The sequence below is a fragment of the Leptonychotes weddellii genome, chromosome 4, assembly GCF_054177405.1.
Source record: "Leptonychotes weddellii isolate Sample4059 chromosome 4, ASM5417740v2, whole genome shotgun sequence".
NCBI classification, from domain to species: domain Eukaryota; kingdom Metazoa; phylum Chordata; class Mammalia; order Carnivora; family Phocidae; genus Leptonychotes; species Leptonychotes weddellii.
Genome location: NC_138372.1, coordinates 26,482,018 through 26,499,189, shown reverse-complemented (window position 1 = coordinate 26,499,189; position 17,172 = coordinate 26,482,018). Strand labels below are relative to the sequence as shown.

Genomic DNA, 17,172 nt, shown 5'->3' with positions numbered 1-17,172 from the left:
CGACCTAGTTTTTGCTTCTATTCTGACTTCTCTGCCCCTCAGCCTCACTCCCAACTACTGAGGCGTGACTGCGTGTAAAAATGCACGTCTGCAGCCCACTGCCAGGGCCACTGCACAGGGCCCGAGTGGAGCGTGAGCGTGCGTCTTTGTACGCACGTCCTTCCCCGGGCTGCTGCCCTGCGCGGGTCCTGGGAAGGTGACTGAGGAGAAGGCACTGGGATTCTCATTCCTGTGTTCGTGTAAATGTTACCGTGTCTGAATTTTCTAAGTGAATTGGATTCAGGATTGGAAACAATTTTCACTTTGGAACACTCCATCTGTAGAGTAAAAGTTTTCACTGCTAAGATGGGCTGTGGTGTTGATTCCGACCCCCGCTTCAGCGCAGGGCGGTGGTCCCCAAGGAGGAGGGTATGGAGGATGGCCCATGGCTTGGGAGGGGGTTGGGGGGGGCACATATTAGGCCTTCAATTTGTATGTATTTTCTGACTCAGCCTTTTTTAGTTGTCACTTTGAATGTGTTATAAAATATACATAAATATTCATTAGTATATGTAGATACTTGATAAATAAACGTTAGGTTGAACCACAAGCAGTTGCTGCACTTCAACCATTTTGATCTTCAAAACGGGCAGTTATCCTGATTTAACGACGTATATGTGTTGGGGGTGTGTATGCTCTCAGTGTTTACTGTTCGTGACAAGAATAGCCTTTGGAGGCCCTAGCTGATAGAACCCTCCTCAGATCCCCACCCCCATAACTTCTGTTCCCTAAGGAGGCATTAAAAGATTTAATTTGAATAAATAATACATGCAAATGGCATATATTCAAATAGTACGGGAGTATGGTCAATGAAAAAAGTCAGTCCAGCCGTCCCTCAGCGCCCAGTTGTCCTTCCCAGAGGCGGTTCCTTGCGTGCCCTTCCAGAGGAGCTTTGAACACATATGAGCAATATGCACACAGGCATGTGCCTATTACAAAAATGGTAGCATACTTTTTTCACCTAGGAATACAGCTTAGAAAGCGTGCTATAAATGCAGCTTATAAACCTCATTTCTGTTGGCTACTTAACATTCCTTTATGTGCGTACACCACAATTTATTCAGCCAGCCCTCTACTGATGGCATTAATGCTGTTTTGTCCTCTTTTGCCATTTCGGGCATTGTTGCAGTGCCTTACATTTTGTAAATATGATTCTTAGTGGTGGGACTGCTGAGCCATTTGGGATGTGTCGAAGGGTTAAAACACGGATCTCACTGTGACTTTATTGCCCAGATCACTTTTTAAATGTGAATACTTGTGTTTTTTCTCCTTTTCTATTCCTTTGTATTTCTCCAGTTCCTGAGGACTTTTCTTGGGTAATTTGTTACCCATAACAGTTGGAATTTTCTGGAGCTTTCAGCTTTGCAAAAGGCAGGACTGATGCCTCTGATGTTGCTTTCTGGGGTGCAGCTGCAAATGCCATTAAGAATTCCCATTTTAGGGGCACCTGGCTGGCTCAGTCCATGGAATGTGCGACTCTTGATCTCAGGGTCAGGAGTTCAAGCTCCACACTGGGCGTAGAGCTTACATTAAAATAAAAAAACAAAACAAAGAAAAAAGAATTCCCATTTTTGCCTTAACACTTACATATTACTCTCTTTAGAGTCTTGTTTTCAGATCCTATTGAAGATGCTTGTCTCTAGGCACTTCGTTCAGGCCAGTGCTGACAGTCGTACCGGGAGGCGCCAGCAGGTGGCAGGCAGAGCCCCACAAGCGCCCCTGGCCTTTAGTGGGGCTCTAATCTGGAGAGCCGCGCGAATCAGAGCCCTTGGACCCTTCCCAGACCCAGCAACGTGCCCAACCCGGTGTGGGGTGGGCTGGGTTGCCTGATCCTTTTCTTCTATGTAATTCTGCAGCTGTTTCTTAGATGGGTGAGCAATTTAACGTGGCCAGTACCTGCCTTGAGATGGCCTTCAAAAGGCCACATCCCAGGATGACAGCCTGGGGGCCTCCTCCCCATCCAGGAACTAGCTGGAAGGATTTACATACCATGGCCTGGGATGGCCTGAGTTTCCTTAATGGTAGAGCTCTACTTCCTGTCTGTTCAGCCAAATCTCCCACACCCTTCCCATGAACAAGGAGGTCCCCCAAACAGGCTCTTACTCACCACCCTCTACTCCACCCACCCTGCCGTGGTCCAGGGGGGGAAAAAAATGAGCCAGAGATTTGAGAAGCCCTGGAGCAGAAGTGCTAGGGTCCGGGGACTGCCTTATTTGGGGGCAGGAGCCTTTGGGGAGCAGCGAGGCCCAGGGTGTGAGGTGCTGGCTCCATCCCCTCCCAACTCCGAGCTCTGTGTCCCACTGACCCCCAGTTTCTCTGGCGGAGACCTGAGCCCCGCCTTCCGCACAGGGGTCCTGCCCTTCTGTGTAGGGCAGGAAGTGGCAGCAGTGGTGGTCAGCGGTGGCCTCTTCGCAGTCACTGCCCCACACCGACCGCCCTGCAGGGGACCAGCAATGTTTGAGGGGCTAGCACACTGGGGGCGTGGGGCCTGGGAGAGCTGCTCCCTGGAAGCTTCAGAGCTCTCTGGCTCCTTGTTGAAATTCCCCAGACCTTTAGGGACCGCTGGGTTTTCCTCTGGCCAGTGAAGTGGGGTGGGGACAGAGTGGGTGGGGACACCCAAGGAAGAGAGTTTCATCCATGTGGGGCCAGTTCGTTCTCTGCCGGGGAGGCCAAGGTTCCGTAGTCCCCCTGTACCCCCAGCACAGGGGTTAACCTCGCAAGAAGACCCGGGGTCAGGCCCCTGCTGGTGAGGGCCCCAGGGTGAGGTGGGGGTCCTGCGGGGGTTGGGGAGGGGCTGGCAGGAGGCTGTCCTCGGGGAGCTCCCCAGGATCATTTCCCAACAGGGCAGGGATTTGCATACTCACAGGTTTCCCCACCAGCGTCTCGGCTCCTGGAACCAGGAAGGCAGAGGAGGAAAGGGCACGCAGAGCAACAGCCATCGGAGTGGGGTCCCCTCAGCGCTGTGGTGGCTTGAAGTGGGCTCTCAGGCTCCTTTCCAGCCCTGCCACCTCTCCTTCCCTCGAGCCCGTGTGAACCTCACACCTCTTTTGTGAGGCAGGCCGGGAAGCTGAGGCTCTAGGAGCAGGGGTTGCACGGGGCCCCACAGCCAGGACTCTTCCCTCTCAGGCTGGCACCCCACGCACTGAGGTATCTTCTAGTCAGTCTAGGGCCATGGCGGGAAGAGCGAGGCCCTGTGAGGGCAGGTGCTTCGGCGGGCCGGCCAGGAGCTGGTCCGGAGAACTTCCAGTTAAAACCCACGTCCTGGGCATTGGGCCTGGCAGCCAGCTTGAGAGAGCACCGCGGAGGAGCGGCTCCGGGTCCTGGGGGGCCGGCGGGGAAGCACGGCACGCGGGCGCAGGCCCACGGAGCCCCGGGCCTCGAGCCTCAGCCGGCGCCTGCCGCGGGGCCGCTGCCGCCCTCGTGGGCGCCCGGCCGTGAGCCAGCCGGGGCCAGACGCAGCCTCCAGGCACGAGCCCCTCCCGGCCCGGACCTGCCGCCCGCTGCCCGCCTGCCTGGGGGACCCTCCCCCCACACCCCAAAAGCTCTGCTCTGGTCAGGGGCCGAATGTGAGCCCTCGAGTCTATGGACAGCTGGCTGGTGGGATGGGAAGAGGGGCGCGGGCACCCTACTTCTCCTTCCAGGCCACTCCGTCCCACGTGGGGTACAGACGGAGGGGGCTTGGTGGGTGCGGGGCTGAGGGCGCCCCCTGCCTCCCTCCCTCTCGGGCCTGAGAGTTGCTGCAAACCGGTGTGGGGGGTCCTTCCTTCTTCCGGTGTGTAGAGCCAGGGCCCCAAACTCGAGGGCCTACTCCAGCCTGCCCTCAGGCAGACCACTCAGCCTGGCCTTGCCAGTGGCCTTGCTTCCTTCGCCGCACCAGTGGCTGATAATGGACTGGACAGTCTGGCTTTTAGCTTCCTGACCCACAGAAACAAAGGAAGACCCGTAAATAGCCTTTTAATCTGGAATACAGTACTCGATTGGAGAAAATATTTTATAAGGAAGGCAATGACATCTCTTTGTGCAGATAAAACCTTCCAAGGAGGCTGGAAGCCAACGGGCATGGGGTACCTTGAAGAGCACGTGTGGGGGCTTCAAGGTAACATTTGCGGAGATCGTTCCCACTTTGCGCCTGGGTCCCTGCTTTAACTGCCGGCTTCTAAAGAATGTTCAGGGTGGGGCGCCTGGGTGGCGCAGTCGGTTGAGTGTCCGACTCTGGATTTCAGCTCAGGCCGTGATCTCAGGGCTGTGGGCTCGAGCCCCACGTTGGACTCCTCGCTCAGCAGGGAGTCTTGGACATTCTCTTTCTCCCTCTCCCCCCAACTCGCTCTTCCCTTCTCACTCTCTCAAAATCTTTTAAAAAAAAAAGTTCAGGGTGAAGAACACAGTGGGGGCCCAGCGTGCAGGGAGAGGGCCAATGTGGCATTTTCCTCAACATGCTGCTCAGGTGTTCTGTGGTAAAGCAGTTTCTAAAAAAAAAAAAAATACAGATACTATAAAAGCTTCACAAACAGCAAGTACAGATTAGGTGAGATGTTCAAATATAGAATTATTAAAACTGTATTTTTTCCATTTTCTCCTGCTGATGGTGTTCAGGGATCATACGACAGCCCAGCTTTTCACTTAAAATCTGTAGCATTTATATCTCATTTTCTCATCTGAGAAAAATGTATATTCCTGCCTGGCTTCCTTCCTTTTAGGGGCCGCTGAGAAGGTAGAGATGGTGAGGTGAACACAGCCCACGGAGAGCAACACCAGAGGCCCTTTGATGAGCACTTACTATGTCAGGCATTGGGTCATGTGGTCAACATGCATACTCTCACATCCTCCCTGTCCTGTAAGGTAGGTACCGTTATTATCCCCACTTCACAGATGAGGAAACTGAGGCCCAGAGAGGGGGAGTCACTTGTCCCTAGTGAATCCAGTGGCAGAGCTGGTTCCTGAGTTTGGGACCAGGACCCCTAGCCTCCCGCACGGAGGCTACCCTGGCGTCGCCTTTCCAGGCTGTTCTGCGCCCCCTGCTCCACTCTGGTGGAGCTCCACGTCTAGAACATGGCAGTGCCTGGGAAGGTGGGGCCAGAGCCTAACACCCAAGGGCTCCCCCAGCATCTTCTCTCCTCAACTATCCTGGAAGCCCTCTTCTCAGAAAGCCAGATGGTTTTCTGTCCTCAGCTCTGGCCACAGGACAGAAAAGGGAAAGAGCCCAATCCCGCCCCTTGCCCCCAACCCTTGCCACCCCTCGCCACCCCACAGCCACAGGACTTCAACTCCCCAACTTTACCCCACCTCCTCTCAAGGCCTGGGCCACGGCCTCAGTAAGGAAGGCTCTGCCCCCAAGGGACTGAGCGTTTTGGGTCAGGTGCACACCTGCTGACCTTCCACTGCTCAAAGGCCCGCTCAGCCCCCAAGTACAACCAAGACCATCATCTCTTAAAGGGGTCACATTGTACTTTACTGACATGTTAAAGGAGGCAAGGACTTACACTTAAAGTACTTAACATTCTACCTGTACACATACATACACGCGTCCCCACTCTTGCGGGAGAGGTGACTCGGAGCACAGAGGAAGGGGAAGAGAGGGTGGGGACAGAGGACCCTTGACCCCTAGTGGGGGCAAGCAGACAGGCAAACAGAGTGGGACAGAAGGTGGGTTATTAAGAAGCATCTTGCTTACTAACATGAAGCCTGGTGCCCTGCGAGAGCACCAATGCGGCCTCATTGGCGTACCGGAGGGGCCCTTGGAGGGCAGGCACACGGTGCCTAACTAGCCAGCCGAGGCCGGCATCCCAGGGACGGGGCGGAGGTGGGGGGCCGTGCACAGGGCCCCCAGCCCAGGCCTCTGCTCCCCACCGCCTCCCTCCCCGCCCTCTGAGAGAAAGGGGGGTTTGGGCTTCAGCCACGGACTGATGCCTTTACGGCAGCGTCTCCTTAAACTACAGATACAATGTGCATCAACAGGGCGATCGCTCCTGCCCCACTCGGCAGCCGGCTCCAGGCGCCGGGGGGCCAGAACCAATCCTACAGTTCTCTTTGGTTTGCAGTTTCCCTTCCCTACTTCAGTCCTCCCTCAGTCTAGCCTTGGGGGTGGCTGCCCCCGCGCAGCCGGCTCACTTGCTGGAGTGCCGGGGCTGGTAAGAAAGGATCTCTGCAGCTAGCCGCTGGGGGTCCAGGAGCTGCGGGAAGCGCCCCATCACAGCCTCTACCAGGTGCGGGGGGAAGACCCCGCACAGCTTGGTGAACACGCTGGCTCGCTCCTTGGCTAGGCTGCCAGCCCCGCCCCATGGGCCCCTGTCAGCCCCCGGGCCTGGCACCTGCCGGTCCTGCAGGACTGGGGTGGGCGGGGGCAGCTGGTACGGCTCAGACCAGTACTCTCGAGGTGGAAAGGCAGCCGGTGGGGGGGCATAGTCAGCAGGGACACTGAAGTGGCCGGCACCCATGGCCCCTCCAAAGGCAGAGAAGGCCCGAGCGGCTGGGAGCTCGGCCCCGTAGGGGCTGTAGCCGGCGTAAGGGCCCCGAGGCGGGCCGGGCTCACCAGGGCCCCCTCCGCGAACCCCCCAGAGTTCGGACATCTGGCTCTCCAGGGAGCCGATGCCTGAGTCCAGACACTCTTGGGACGTGTACGGGAGAGACTCTGGCGTCTGTGGGAACCAGTCTGTTGGCCCAAAGCTGCTGCCGCTGCCCCCACCAGGCGGGAGGCTCCGGCCAGCTGGGGCGAAGGGCTGTGTCAGACCCTCTCGGTGCGGCCCCGGGGATGCCTGGGCTCCCAGCTTCTTCCCGTCCAGGCTGCACTGCTCATGCTCTGTGGGCCCAGGGCCGGGTTGGGACGAGGGTGAGGGCCTCTGGCTGCTTCTGTCTTTGCCCGGGGCCCTGGGGGGTGGGAGGAGGGCATTGGCGCGGAGCTCGTCAGCCACGGAGCGCTGCGGGCGGCTCGGCCGCTCTGGGTGGAAGAATCGGCACTTGATCCCGTAGGTGCATTTCCTCCCTGCAAGACAGTAAGGGGGTCTCTGGGCGGGGGGGCTGCAGAACCAGGGCTAGGAGAGGGAAGGGGGTGGCACAGTAAACTCGGGGTTGGGTGGTCTCCGTGAGGAAGAATCGGGGCCCAGGTGTCTTACCGTAGGGACACGGCTGCTTCCTGTGCTCCGCTGTCAGCGGCTTCTTGCGCAGGAAGTTGTCCAGGCTTGGCCCGTGACGGCCCAAAGGGTCATCGGGGGGCATGAACCTGCAGAGGAGGTGGGAGGCGTGAAGGGAGCTTCCCAGTGCGGAGCGGGCAGGGGGGCTGGACAGCGAGCCTCACCAGGAAGAAGAGGAGGGAGAGCAGCTCCTAAAACTGGTGATCATCCTGCAGGACATCCCTGGGCCCTCAGGGTGGGAATGCCCCAAGGGAGGGGAGGAGGCCCCAGCCAGAGGGGCCATCAGAGCAGCTTTCGTGCTGGGAGCTCCGGAGGCAGTGGGAGGCCTGCAACCTGGAAATCTGAATCTAAGGCTGCACCCATCCACGGGCCGCTGATCAGGGACTGAGTGCTGGGAACCACTGACCATATCCCATCACAGATGCTTCTGCCCCACCCCCCACCCTGGCCCGTCCCCAGCCTGACCCCTTCTACCTGGTGCCAGGTCCCTCTTGCTCCCAAAGCTGCCTGGATGCAAGGCCGCCCCCCACACCTGATGACACATCTGGCTCCCCCCCACCCCCGGGGACCCCAGACCCGAGGGCCAGGACCGTACTTGTCATTGACGAAGGAATACATGAGCAGCCGCTCCTCAATGAAGCGCTTCCACTCCTGCCGCTCGCTCTGCAGGTCCCGGTACGTGTCGTTGGAGACCACGACCCCATCAGACTCGAAAGCCAGCTTCACGATGAAGCGGTCATCGTAGCACACCACACGCTTGCCGCCCACGCGCCGGGACGGGGTAAACACCAGGATCTTCTTCTTCTCCAGCTCCCGCAGGATGTGCTGGTCTGCGGGACAGCAGCAGGGCAGGTCAGAGCCTGCCCTGGCCCCGGAGCCTCCTGCTGGCCAGGCACGGGGCTCGGAACCCCAGGCACCCCGAGGCAGGAAGGGGCTGAGCGCAGAGGAAGCTGGGAAAAGAAATGCTGGTCCCTGCTTGAGGCCTAGAAGTTGCTGGTCACACCCAAAGGGTCTCTCTTGGGGAGGAGCCCTGCTGGGGCAGGGAGACCACCCACTCCAGAGGTGCCACCCACCTGTGATGGGCACATCAGGCCGAGGCTGCTCCTTCCTCCAGGATGGCACAAATACCGTGATGTCTGTGTGGCCCCGCTCCAGAAACCAGTTCACTGCCAGGAGGATGCCCCGGCAAGAGAACACCTCCTTATTCCCGTGGCTGGGAAGGAGAGGAGGGACAGGTCAGCCTGCGAGGGTGGCTGGCCCACTCTCCCCTAGCCCTGAGCACAAGGGGCTTGCTCCCTAGCCGCTGGCCTGGCCTGGGTGGTGGAGTGGCTGGGCTCAGCCCACTGCCCTCTGGTCCAAGGCCTGCATTCCCTGCTGGTTCCCACAGCGTCCGGGATGGCCTGACCAGGGACTTTCCCTGAGGTTCCATCTCCCGACAGTGAGGAGCCGCCCAGGAATCTGGCGGCACCCGCTCCCCATGGGGGGGAGGGTCAGGCTGCTTGCAACACACCTGGGGGTGGGGGAAAGGCTCCAGGAGCCTTCTGGTTCCTGCCCCACCCGGGGGTGCTGGGACCACAGGGACACAGACGTACACAGGCACACTGAGTCACCCGTCCTCCCTCGTCTGCTGGGCGGTGCTGTGGGTGGGGGTGGGAAGGGACAAGCCCCAGCTAACAGAAGAGAAACCAGATTGCTCTGGATTAAACATGGATTAAAGTTCAGTCCTACACAGGCCCCAGGGGCTGGGACTGAGGAGGGCGAAGAGGAAGGAGGCACAATCCATTGTCCCACATGGGGTGAGCGGTGACAGAGTGGGAGAGGCACTCAGGAGCCTTTCAGTCTGAAAGTGAAAGAGCTTTTCCTCCCAAGACTGCCAATTCCCCCAAATGCCTGGACTGCCCTGTCCTCTCCTCACCCGGCTCAGGAGGGCGGGGGCTGAGGCAAGAAAGGCCATCTGGAAGCCACCAGGGGGACTCTCTCTGTTAGCAGGAGAGCTGGGAGGTAGAACATGCCCCTGCTGTGGTCTGACAGCTGGATGTCACCCCCTCCAAAGGTGGCTGGATCCAGAAGCAAGCCCAGACGGGCTGCTGGCTTGCTCTGGCTCAGTTGCCCTATCTGACAAATGGGCCTGGCAATCTGCAGTCTCCTTAAGAAGGGCCCATGTCAGGGGCATCACTTGCGTGTTTGCTTGAGGCCAGAGACAGTCCAGCAAAGTGGAGGTTCCAACTGGCTTCCTGGGAGGGTTAAGAGGGGGCTGGGGGCCCCCAAGGAACAGTGGGTGTTGTAGAAGGCCTCCAAGCCCAGGCTGGGGGCACTGGACGAGGCCAGCTACAGCTCCCTCCCCAACAGCCCCTGCCCCTCACTAACCCCTCCGGGAGCAGCTCAGACGCTTACATTTGGCAAATAAAACAGAATAAACGTTACACAAAAGAGGCAAGTCCATGAGCGACCACATCCTGTGGGTGGCTTTGGAGTGGGGGTGGTAGCTGGAGTCCCAAGAGAAGGTAGAGACGGGGGTGGGGCAGCTGAGGGGCACGGAGGCTGTCTGGGGGTGAGGCTGGGGCTCCCAATCTGAAGGTCTCCGTAAATTGTAAGGGAGGCAAAGTACAGCTGAAGGCAGTGCTCACCCCCACCAGGTGGTGGGGCCTCCCCACCGTCCACCAGCCTGCTTATAATAAAAGTTACCATTTACTGAGAGCCAGGAGCCAGGCCCTGATCTAAATGCTTAGTACGGAATCATCAGCAAGCCTCTGAGGAGGATCCTATCATTAAAGGCCCCCTTCCCCTTCATTCCCATGAGAAAACCGAGCCACAGAGCACAACCAGTTGCAGTGATGGTGGGACAGAGACGCAGCCCAGAGCCTGTGCTCATAATACCCCGGCGCTGATGCTCAGACAGGTACAGAGTACCAACCCTGGCGGCGGGGACAGATGGGGGCTGAGTGGGCACCAAGCTCCTACTGGAGGCCAGATGAGTCCCACACCTGCTTTCTTCATCCTTACGAGGCCACAGTGAAGGAAACCGAGGATGCACAACTCATCTACGGCTCCCGGGCTAGTGGGAAGACAGAACTTGAACCCACATCTGAGGCCCCTAGCTTGCCTTCCTAGTCCTTAATAGCAAGACCTGAAGTTTGTACAGCAGAAAGAAAAGCTCCCAAATTTGAGTCTGAACAAAGTGTTAAGAGGTAGGGGGCAGGCTGGGAACAGGAGACAAGGATGCATCTGGCCAACTCCCGCTCTTCCTCCAGCACCCACGTGAAACAGCACTGCCTCTGGGAAGCCTTCCTGGACGGACCTTCCAGGATAGCTCAGATCCCTGGTTTCTCTTCAAATGCCCAGCGCTTCTCCCGCCACATTCCCGCCACCCCCGCTGGGCCTCTGCTGCCTCCCCACAGCCAGGGGAATGTGATCATCCCTGGCTTGGCTCCCCGGCTCAGGTAAGCAGTCAGCACAAGCACCCACTGGACCCACATCTGTACACGTGTGTGTATGTGCACATGCCCCATCCTAGGCCAGCATCTGCAAGCTCGGGGACTTAATCCAGGCTAGCATACTGCCTCTGGGCATCAAAAACCTGGGCTGGGGACAAGTCTGCTGGCAGCTGTCCTGGCCCCTAAAATACTCCGTAGGCAGGTAGTGAAGAGCCTTGCTCTTGGAAGGAGTTGAACCCACGAAGTAGTTCCGCAAGTCGATCCAGGCCAGGAGTGCCTCCCTAGAGCTAACTTTAGTCCCTCTTGCTGCAATGGAGGAAGCTCTGCTGGCACAGGAAAACCAGACATCCTCCCTCCCCCACCGCAGGCCCGTTTGCCCAGAAGGTTGCCTCCCCGCCCCGCCCCGCCCCCCCCCTCCCCGCCTGGCTAACTAGACATTGGCTAAGTTGTGTGAAGATGTAGGGGACTCCAGCTCGGCGGCTCCCACCCAAGGACAGAGGGCAGGGCCAGGCCAGACTAGCCAGGTGAAGAGATCTGCCTGGGCTGGGCCCAGCTAGAGGAGAAAAATTCCCTTAGAAGGAAACAGAGGTGAATTTCCCCACGATTTGCATATGGTGGGGGCTGGCCTGTCTGCCCTTGGGGGGGAGGGGGCAGCAGGGCAGGAACCCAGCAGCAGCTGAGACAGGAAGTTTGAGGCTGGAATTCCCCTCCTGCTACCGCCCCAGCTCAGAAACCCCCCACGGCTGTGCCTCTCCAGGCCAGCTCCTCAGGCCACCCCCCTCCTCCCGCCCAGGCCCCTCCTCCTCCTGCCAGGATACAAACACACAGAGCACATGGCTGTCCCCAGGGAGTGGGGAGCGCGGGAGATGGTCAGCGTGGGCTGCCCCAAGCCAGCACAGCCTGCCCAAGCCTCCAGGGGAAGAAGTCACAGACCTGCACGGCTCCTGGGCCAGCCACAAGCTGCTGGAGCCAGAGAGGGGACCCCCTCTCAAAGAAAAGGTTGTCACCAGCTGCCGACAGCATGCGGGAGCCAGCTTTACCCAACCTCCCACCGAGGCTCAGCCCATTTCTGAGACAGGAAGACTGATCCAAAGGTGGCCAAAACAGGGCCGCCTGCACACCAGCTGAGCTGGGCCAGGATCAGCCTGACAGCTGACTTGGCCCAGCTGGGTTGGGAGTAGGAAGGGCCAAGGGCATTGAAACCTCAGGCAGCCCACCTGGGAGACCCCTCAGGGAAGCCAGGGAAGGAGCCCTCCCCAGGCCCCGACCAGGATCTGGAGGTCTCCCTGACCACGCCGACTGGAACTTTTCCTGGTGAACGATCCACCCAGCCCTGACCCAGAGGGCGGGGCCTGGATTGAAGGGAGGTCTGGGCTCCCTAGGGTCAGCCCTGGCCCCGGCTTCACCTGACCCCAATCCCTGTGACAGTCTTCTCGAAGGGCAGGATTACTGGGGTGGAGTCCTGGCTCTGGCCCTGGAGGGCACCTAGGCCCAGTCTAGTCAAGGTGGCTTGGCTGTAGCAGAGGTGACCCAAGTCACAGCTGACCTGCCCACGCTCACCCCCCTTCCCCCGCCCCCACGCCCCCATGTAAGCCAGATCCTGGAGCTCACTCTTAGTCACAGCGACAAAGGTCCCAGTACCCGGGCCTGCTTCCTCAGAGTCCAGGTCTGGCACAACAAGGCCTCAGGGGCCCCAGACCCCTAAGTAACAGTAGTAACAACTACTGCTTACTGAGCTTGCGCTTCTGTCCAGGCTCTGTGCCTCCACTCCTCACAATGGCATCTGAGCAGGGGTTAGCTGGGTCTTACTGACGAGGAGAGAAAGCTCCAAGACATCAAGTGACTGGCTCCTACATGGGCAAGCTGGCCCCACAGTCTCATCCCTTACACCATACTGCCTCATGTCGTAGGAGAGGTACTGCGACTGAGTGATGGTCTTCAGGGAGAGACGAAGAGCCCAAGGTGAACACCAGAGACAGAAGGACCCAAGTTCGCATCCCTGCTCTAATGCTTACCAGTGGTGTGTGCCCATGGGCACATCTCTGAGCCCCTGTCCTCATCCCTAGAACATTCCTAACAAGCCCACTTCCAAGAAGCCATAAGGATTAAGGGAGAGCCTCAGTAAAGGGCTTTCCCTTCCTCTTGATCAGTCTGGGAGAACAGTTCAAACTCTTTCCTGAAGGCCCCTCTACCAGAGATGCAGACACAAGGCCACCATTCTCCACCACAGGCCCTGGCCTTGGCCCTGGAAGTGACACGTACCTCATGGCCACGTTGCTACCGTCGATGACCACAGGTCTCAGGTCACTGCCTTCCTTGTTCTCCTCTGGGGGTGAGGGCTCCAGGGTGGGTGCCTTGGGGGTGCCCCCACCCCGGGGGACCAGGGGGGGCTGAGCGCAGGGGTCCGGGGAGGCCTGGCGCTCCCGCTCGGCTGCTGACCCATGTTTGACCAGCTCGCCCAGCACTGTGTTGGTGTCGGCCTGCACCCCCAGTTTCTGCAGGACACTGTGGATCTCAGCGGATGAGTAGCCTAGCTTCCGGAAGAAATCAACCTTCATCTGCAGCTCCACAGCCGGTGTCTCCTCAGTGCTGGGCTCCTGAGCCGGCCTTGGGGTACCTTGGCAGCTGTGGCTGTCAAGTTCCCACAGACTCATGGTGGGGCTGGCTTTCTGAGTGGACCTCTCTCCACCTGCCACTCACAGCTCAGACTGATGGGAGGCACCTGTCACAGCTCCTGTAGGACAACCGTAAGAATTAGGGATGGGAGTGGCTCTCTCTCCCACCCCTCTCCAGCCCCTACCCCACCCAACAGGTTGAGGCCACACTGACTGGTGGCACCAGGCAAAGCCATCTGCATGTGTCACCTCTCCTACCCTCTCAAAAGCTGTCCCAGCTAGGAGTCATCATTCCCACTTTATAAAGGATGAAACTGAGACACAGACTTCAAGAACTTAAGGTCATCCAGCTGTTAGCTGGTGGCACAAAGACTTGAACTCAGGCAGTCTGGCTCCACCTCCTACCCCGCCCCCAGCCCCACGGCAACCCAGGGGACCCAGAACTCCTGGGAGGCCTCGCAGGACGTCGCCGCGCCCCCACAGCTGCGGGGCGGGGCTCTCAGATGGAAACCCGGGGTTGGAAGTGCGCTGGGGTGAGGGGGAGGGGGTGCCGGGGGCTTCCCCGCTGAGGCCATCGCCTCCGCTCGCCCCGCGCTCCGAGCCCAGGCCCAGGAGGCGCAGGGCCCATGGCCGGGTTCCCGGGCCGGGAAGGGGGAAGTTTCCGGGGTGACCCACCGGCGAGAAAAGTTGCTGGGAAACTCTGGTTGGCCGCCGGGCGCGGGTGACGCGGAGGCTGTCGCGGCCCCGAGCCCCGCGCTCTCTCGGCTCCCCTCTGGACCTTGGCCCCCCCTCCCAAGCTCCCCCAACTTGGGCTAAGTTGGAGGGGTTCCCGAGGACCGGCGAGATCGGAGGGGACCCGCCCCACGTCCCTCCCCTCCGGCCGGTCCCAGCCGGAGCCCTCCCCGCGCCGCCTGCCCTTCGCCGGGGCCCGCGCCCCGGCCTCGCCGCGCGCCTCACCCCGCCGAGTGCCAGCCGCGGCCCGCGGCGTCTCCATGGGGCCGAGTCCCGGGGGCGAGGCCGGCGGCGCCTTTATACGGAGCGGGCAGGTGGCGTTCGGCACCGTGACGCGGAAGCCGGGCAGGGGAGGCGGTAGCCGGCCCAGGCGGTAGGGGGCGGAGCAGCCACCGCCCCTTCCTGCTCCGCCCCCGCGCCGCCCCGCCCCGCGCCGCCCCGCCCCGGCCTCCGGCCCCGCCCCCGCGGCTCGGGCGCGTCCGCCGGCCGGGCCCGAAAGGGGGCAGGGCCGCGCGGGGCCGCGGCGGCGCCGGCGTCTGCGGGGCTGGAGCGCACCTCCTGGCAGGCGTCAGGGAGGCGCGGGCCGAGCCAGGTGCGCGCGGACTCACCGGGGTGCGCACGGCGATGCGAGGACCCGTACAGCCACGCACGTTCAGACCTAGGAGCGCCTGCCAGGTACGCCCCGACTGACCCCCGTACAGTCACGGTCGCGCTGAGTGAATCAGGCACACAGAGGTCGGTCCACGCACCGTTAGAGGTAGGTCCTTAGTTGCAGAGACAGGCACCTTTCAGACTGAGCCAGGAACACTCAACAGGTACACCGTGACTGGAACAGGTACACAGAGGTGAGGTGGGGCCGTGGGGAGGACACTCACCAGGATAGAAAAGTCCAGTCAGGAAGTACGCAGTGACCGAGGCGAAAAACCAGGCAAAGAGGCACGTTTACACCAATCACCACGAGTGTTGGCACAGCATTCTCTTGCTCAGCTCACAGATGCACCCACCCCCGCGTGAGGATGCTTTTAGGTCCCAGGTCAGCCATGGGCTCTCACTGGAGCACAGCACTTGGCACTGTTTACCCCCGGGTTTAGGTGCTAGGCCCATTTTAACCCTAGAGAAACTCAGAAAAGGCTTAATTGCCCCATCTGGAAAGGACTGGAACGGGGACCAGGAGCTTCCATTCCAGGGCACCAGAAGCCACCTTTGCCGCTTTTGAAACCACCAGTGACCTAGGGCAGAGGGGAGACTTTTTGGTGACAGGATGGGGCCTGACATCTGCTCTCAAGTGTGTGTGTGTGTGTGTGTGTGTGTGTGTGTGTTTAAAAGGGGAACACAAAACCCACAAGCTAGAGGACAAAGCCTTAGCAGTGTCACCAGCTCACTTTGAAGATGGGGAAACTGAGGCTCAGGGAGCCAAAGCCCTCAGAACTGAGAGCTGACTGTGTACCAATACTTCACTTACATTTTCTCTGCCTTATCATAGGCATGCATCCTATAAGGTGGGTATCAGTGTAGTAGCCAAAAAGTCTCATTGCTATACAGGTACAGCTTCATGGATAATAGTAATAACAAAATATCCATGTGTCCACTAGCTAATTTAAAAACTAGACCCATACCAGTACCTTTGAGACCCTCCACGTGCCTTCCCTGTAGCCTCCTCCCCCATCCTGAAAGACCACTTGCCTGAATTTTGTTTTAATTGTGCGAATCATTTCCTTGATTTTCTCTTAGTTTTACCACCTTGGTATACATCCCTAAATAATGTATCGTTTAGTTTCATTTTGCTTTTTTTGTGTGCAAGTGGAATCATTCTATAGTTATGTGACTCCTTTTTTTCACACAGCATTTTTTTTTTTTTAAGATTTTATTTTTAAATAATCTCTACACCCAACATGGGGCTCAAACCCACCACCCTGAGATCAAGAGTCTCACATTCCACCGACTGCGCCAGCCAGGCGCCCCCAACACAGCATTGTTTTGTGTTTTTTTTTTTAAAGATTTTATTTATTTATTTGAGAGAGAGAGAATGAGAGACAGAGAGCACGAGAGGGAAGAGGGCAGAGGGAGAAGCAGACCCCCCGCCGAGCAGGGAGCCCGATGCGGGACTCGATCCCAGGACTCCAGGATCATGACCTGAGCCGAAGGCAGTCGCTTAACCACCTGAGCCACCCAGGTGCCCCACAGCATTGTTTTTTAAAATACATTTCTATTGCCGGTGTACCTATAACTTATTTTACGATTGAATAATAAATACTCCATTTTAGGAATATACCACTAGTTATTTATACATTCTGTTATCGGGTGTTATTTCTGGGATTTGTTATTTATTTACTTATGTAGCTATAACCAGGAGCACGCTTTGGAAATTCTCGTACATATCTTAATGCGCTTGTAGAGTTGAAGCAACAAAAACTTCAGAAAGGTGAAGTCACTTGCCCAGGGGCCCAGAGCTAGTGGAGCTGGGATTCACAGAGCTCTCTCTGAGGTATCCATCTCCAATACCTGCCACAGAAGAGGCCACAGAAGACCCAGGGAGGAGGGAGCGTGCATTCCTAGCCAGGCCTTGAAGCTGTTCTCTGGACTTGCCTGCCCCTGTCTACCCAAGTCCCTGCTTCGTTGCCTCTCAACTTTAAAGACCCCAAAATGTTCCCTCCTATGCCCACCCGGCATAGCAACCCCAGGGGCGGGCCAAGGAGAGAGGGAGAACAAGGCCCCTTTCCATGGGGGGCCCAGGGCTGGTCTTAGTTACTCTGGCTGAGCGCTGTGGATGCTGTACCCCTGGTCTTCAGCACAACCCTTTTATAGTGAGGAAAAGCTCAGCAACATTAGGCATTTATTCATATTCATTGTAGGAACTACCTTTCAAAAAAAAAAAAGAATTTATTTGACAGAGAGAGACACAGCGAGGGAGGGAACACAAGCAGGGGGAGTGGGAGAGGGAGAAGCGGGCTTTCCGCCGAGTAGGGAGCCCAATGCGGGGCTCGATGCGGGGCTTAATGCGGGGCTCGATCCCAGGACCCCAGGATTACGACCTGAGCCGAAGGCAGATGCTTAACGACTGAGCCACCCAGGCGCCCCAGGAACTACCTTTAAGGTAGGACAAATATGAAGAAAGAAGCCCAGGTTAATCATTGTATGATGATAAGTCCGCCACAGCGATAATGCCTCGTGTTTATGGACTGCTCACTAGGCTGCCGGCACCCGGCCAGCGCTTTGCATCTGCTT

The 17,172-nt window shown here is 58.5% G+C and overlaps 2 protein-coding genes across 19 annotated transcripts in view; one reads left to right on the top strand and one right to left on the bottom strand.

Moving 5' to 3' along the window:
- Positions 1–3,976: 3,976 nt before the first annotated feature.
- ZC3H12A (zinc finger CCCH-type containing 12A) lies at positions 3,977–14,311 on the bottom strand. Of its 3 annotated transcripts, XM_081818111.1 has the most exons (7): positions 14,173–14,311; positions 12,863–13,334; positions 8,240–8,379; positions 7,762–7,996; positions 7,149–7,255; positions 6,348–7,018; positions 3,977–4,505 (listed from the first exon to the last, which is right to left on the bottom strand). In XM_081818111.1, exons 2-7 carry the CDS (start codon positions 13,252–13,254, stop codon positions 4,407–4,409), a joined length of 1,644 nt encoding a protein of 547 aa, XP_081674237.1. In that variant the 5' UTR covers positions 13,255–13,334; positions 14,173–14,311; the 3' UTR covers positions 3,977–4,406. The 3 variants fall into 3 exon arrangements, with proteins under 3 accessions (XP_081674237.1, XP_081674236.1, XP_030890895.1); XM_081818110.1 differs by having other exon boundaries at positions 3,977–7,018; XM_031035035.2 differs by lacking the exon at positions 14,173–14,311 and adding an exon at positions 13,891–14,077 and having other exon boundaries at positions 3,977–7,018.
- Positions 14,312–14,421: 110 nt separating this feature from the next.
- Positions 14,422–17,172, top strand: part of LOC115943103 (uncharacterized) — a 160,341-nt gene continuing 157,590 nt past the window's right edge. For 12 of the 16 annotated variants that reach the window (XR_014144813.1, XR_014144817.1, XR_014144809.1 and 9 more), the window contains exon 1: positions 14,422–14,622. The gene's annotated coding sequence lies outside the window, so the exon portion shown is untranslated. The other 4 variants (XR_014144808.1, XM_081818106.1, XM_081818105.1 and 1 more) reach the window with 2 other exon arrangements.

What these genes read in the sequence shown, in the direction of transcription:
- ZC3H12A (XM_081818110.1), bottom strand. Translation starts at nt 13,254, where the DNA reads ATGAGTCTGTGGGAACTTGACAGCCACAGCTGCCAAGGTACCCCAAGG. An exon ending in GGTAGCAACGTGGCCATGAG is followed by an intron (nt 8,380 to 12,862) that starts GTACGTGTCACT and finishes TCTCCTTCCCAG; the next exon opens with CCACGGGAATAAGGAGGTGT. An exon ending in GCCTGATGTGCCCATCACAG is followed by an intron (nt 7,997 to 8,239) that starts GTGGGTGGCACC and finishes GCTGTCCCGCAG; the next exon opens with ACCAGCACATCCTGCGGGAG.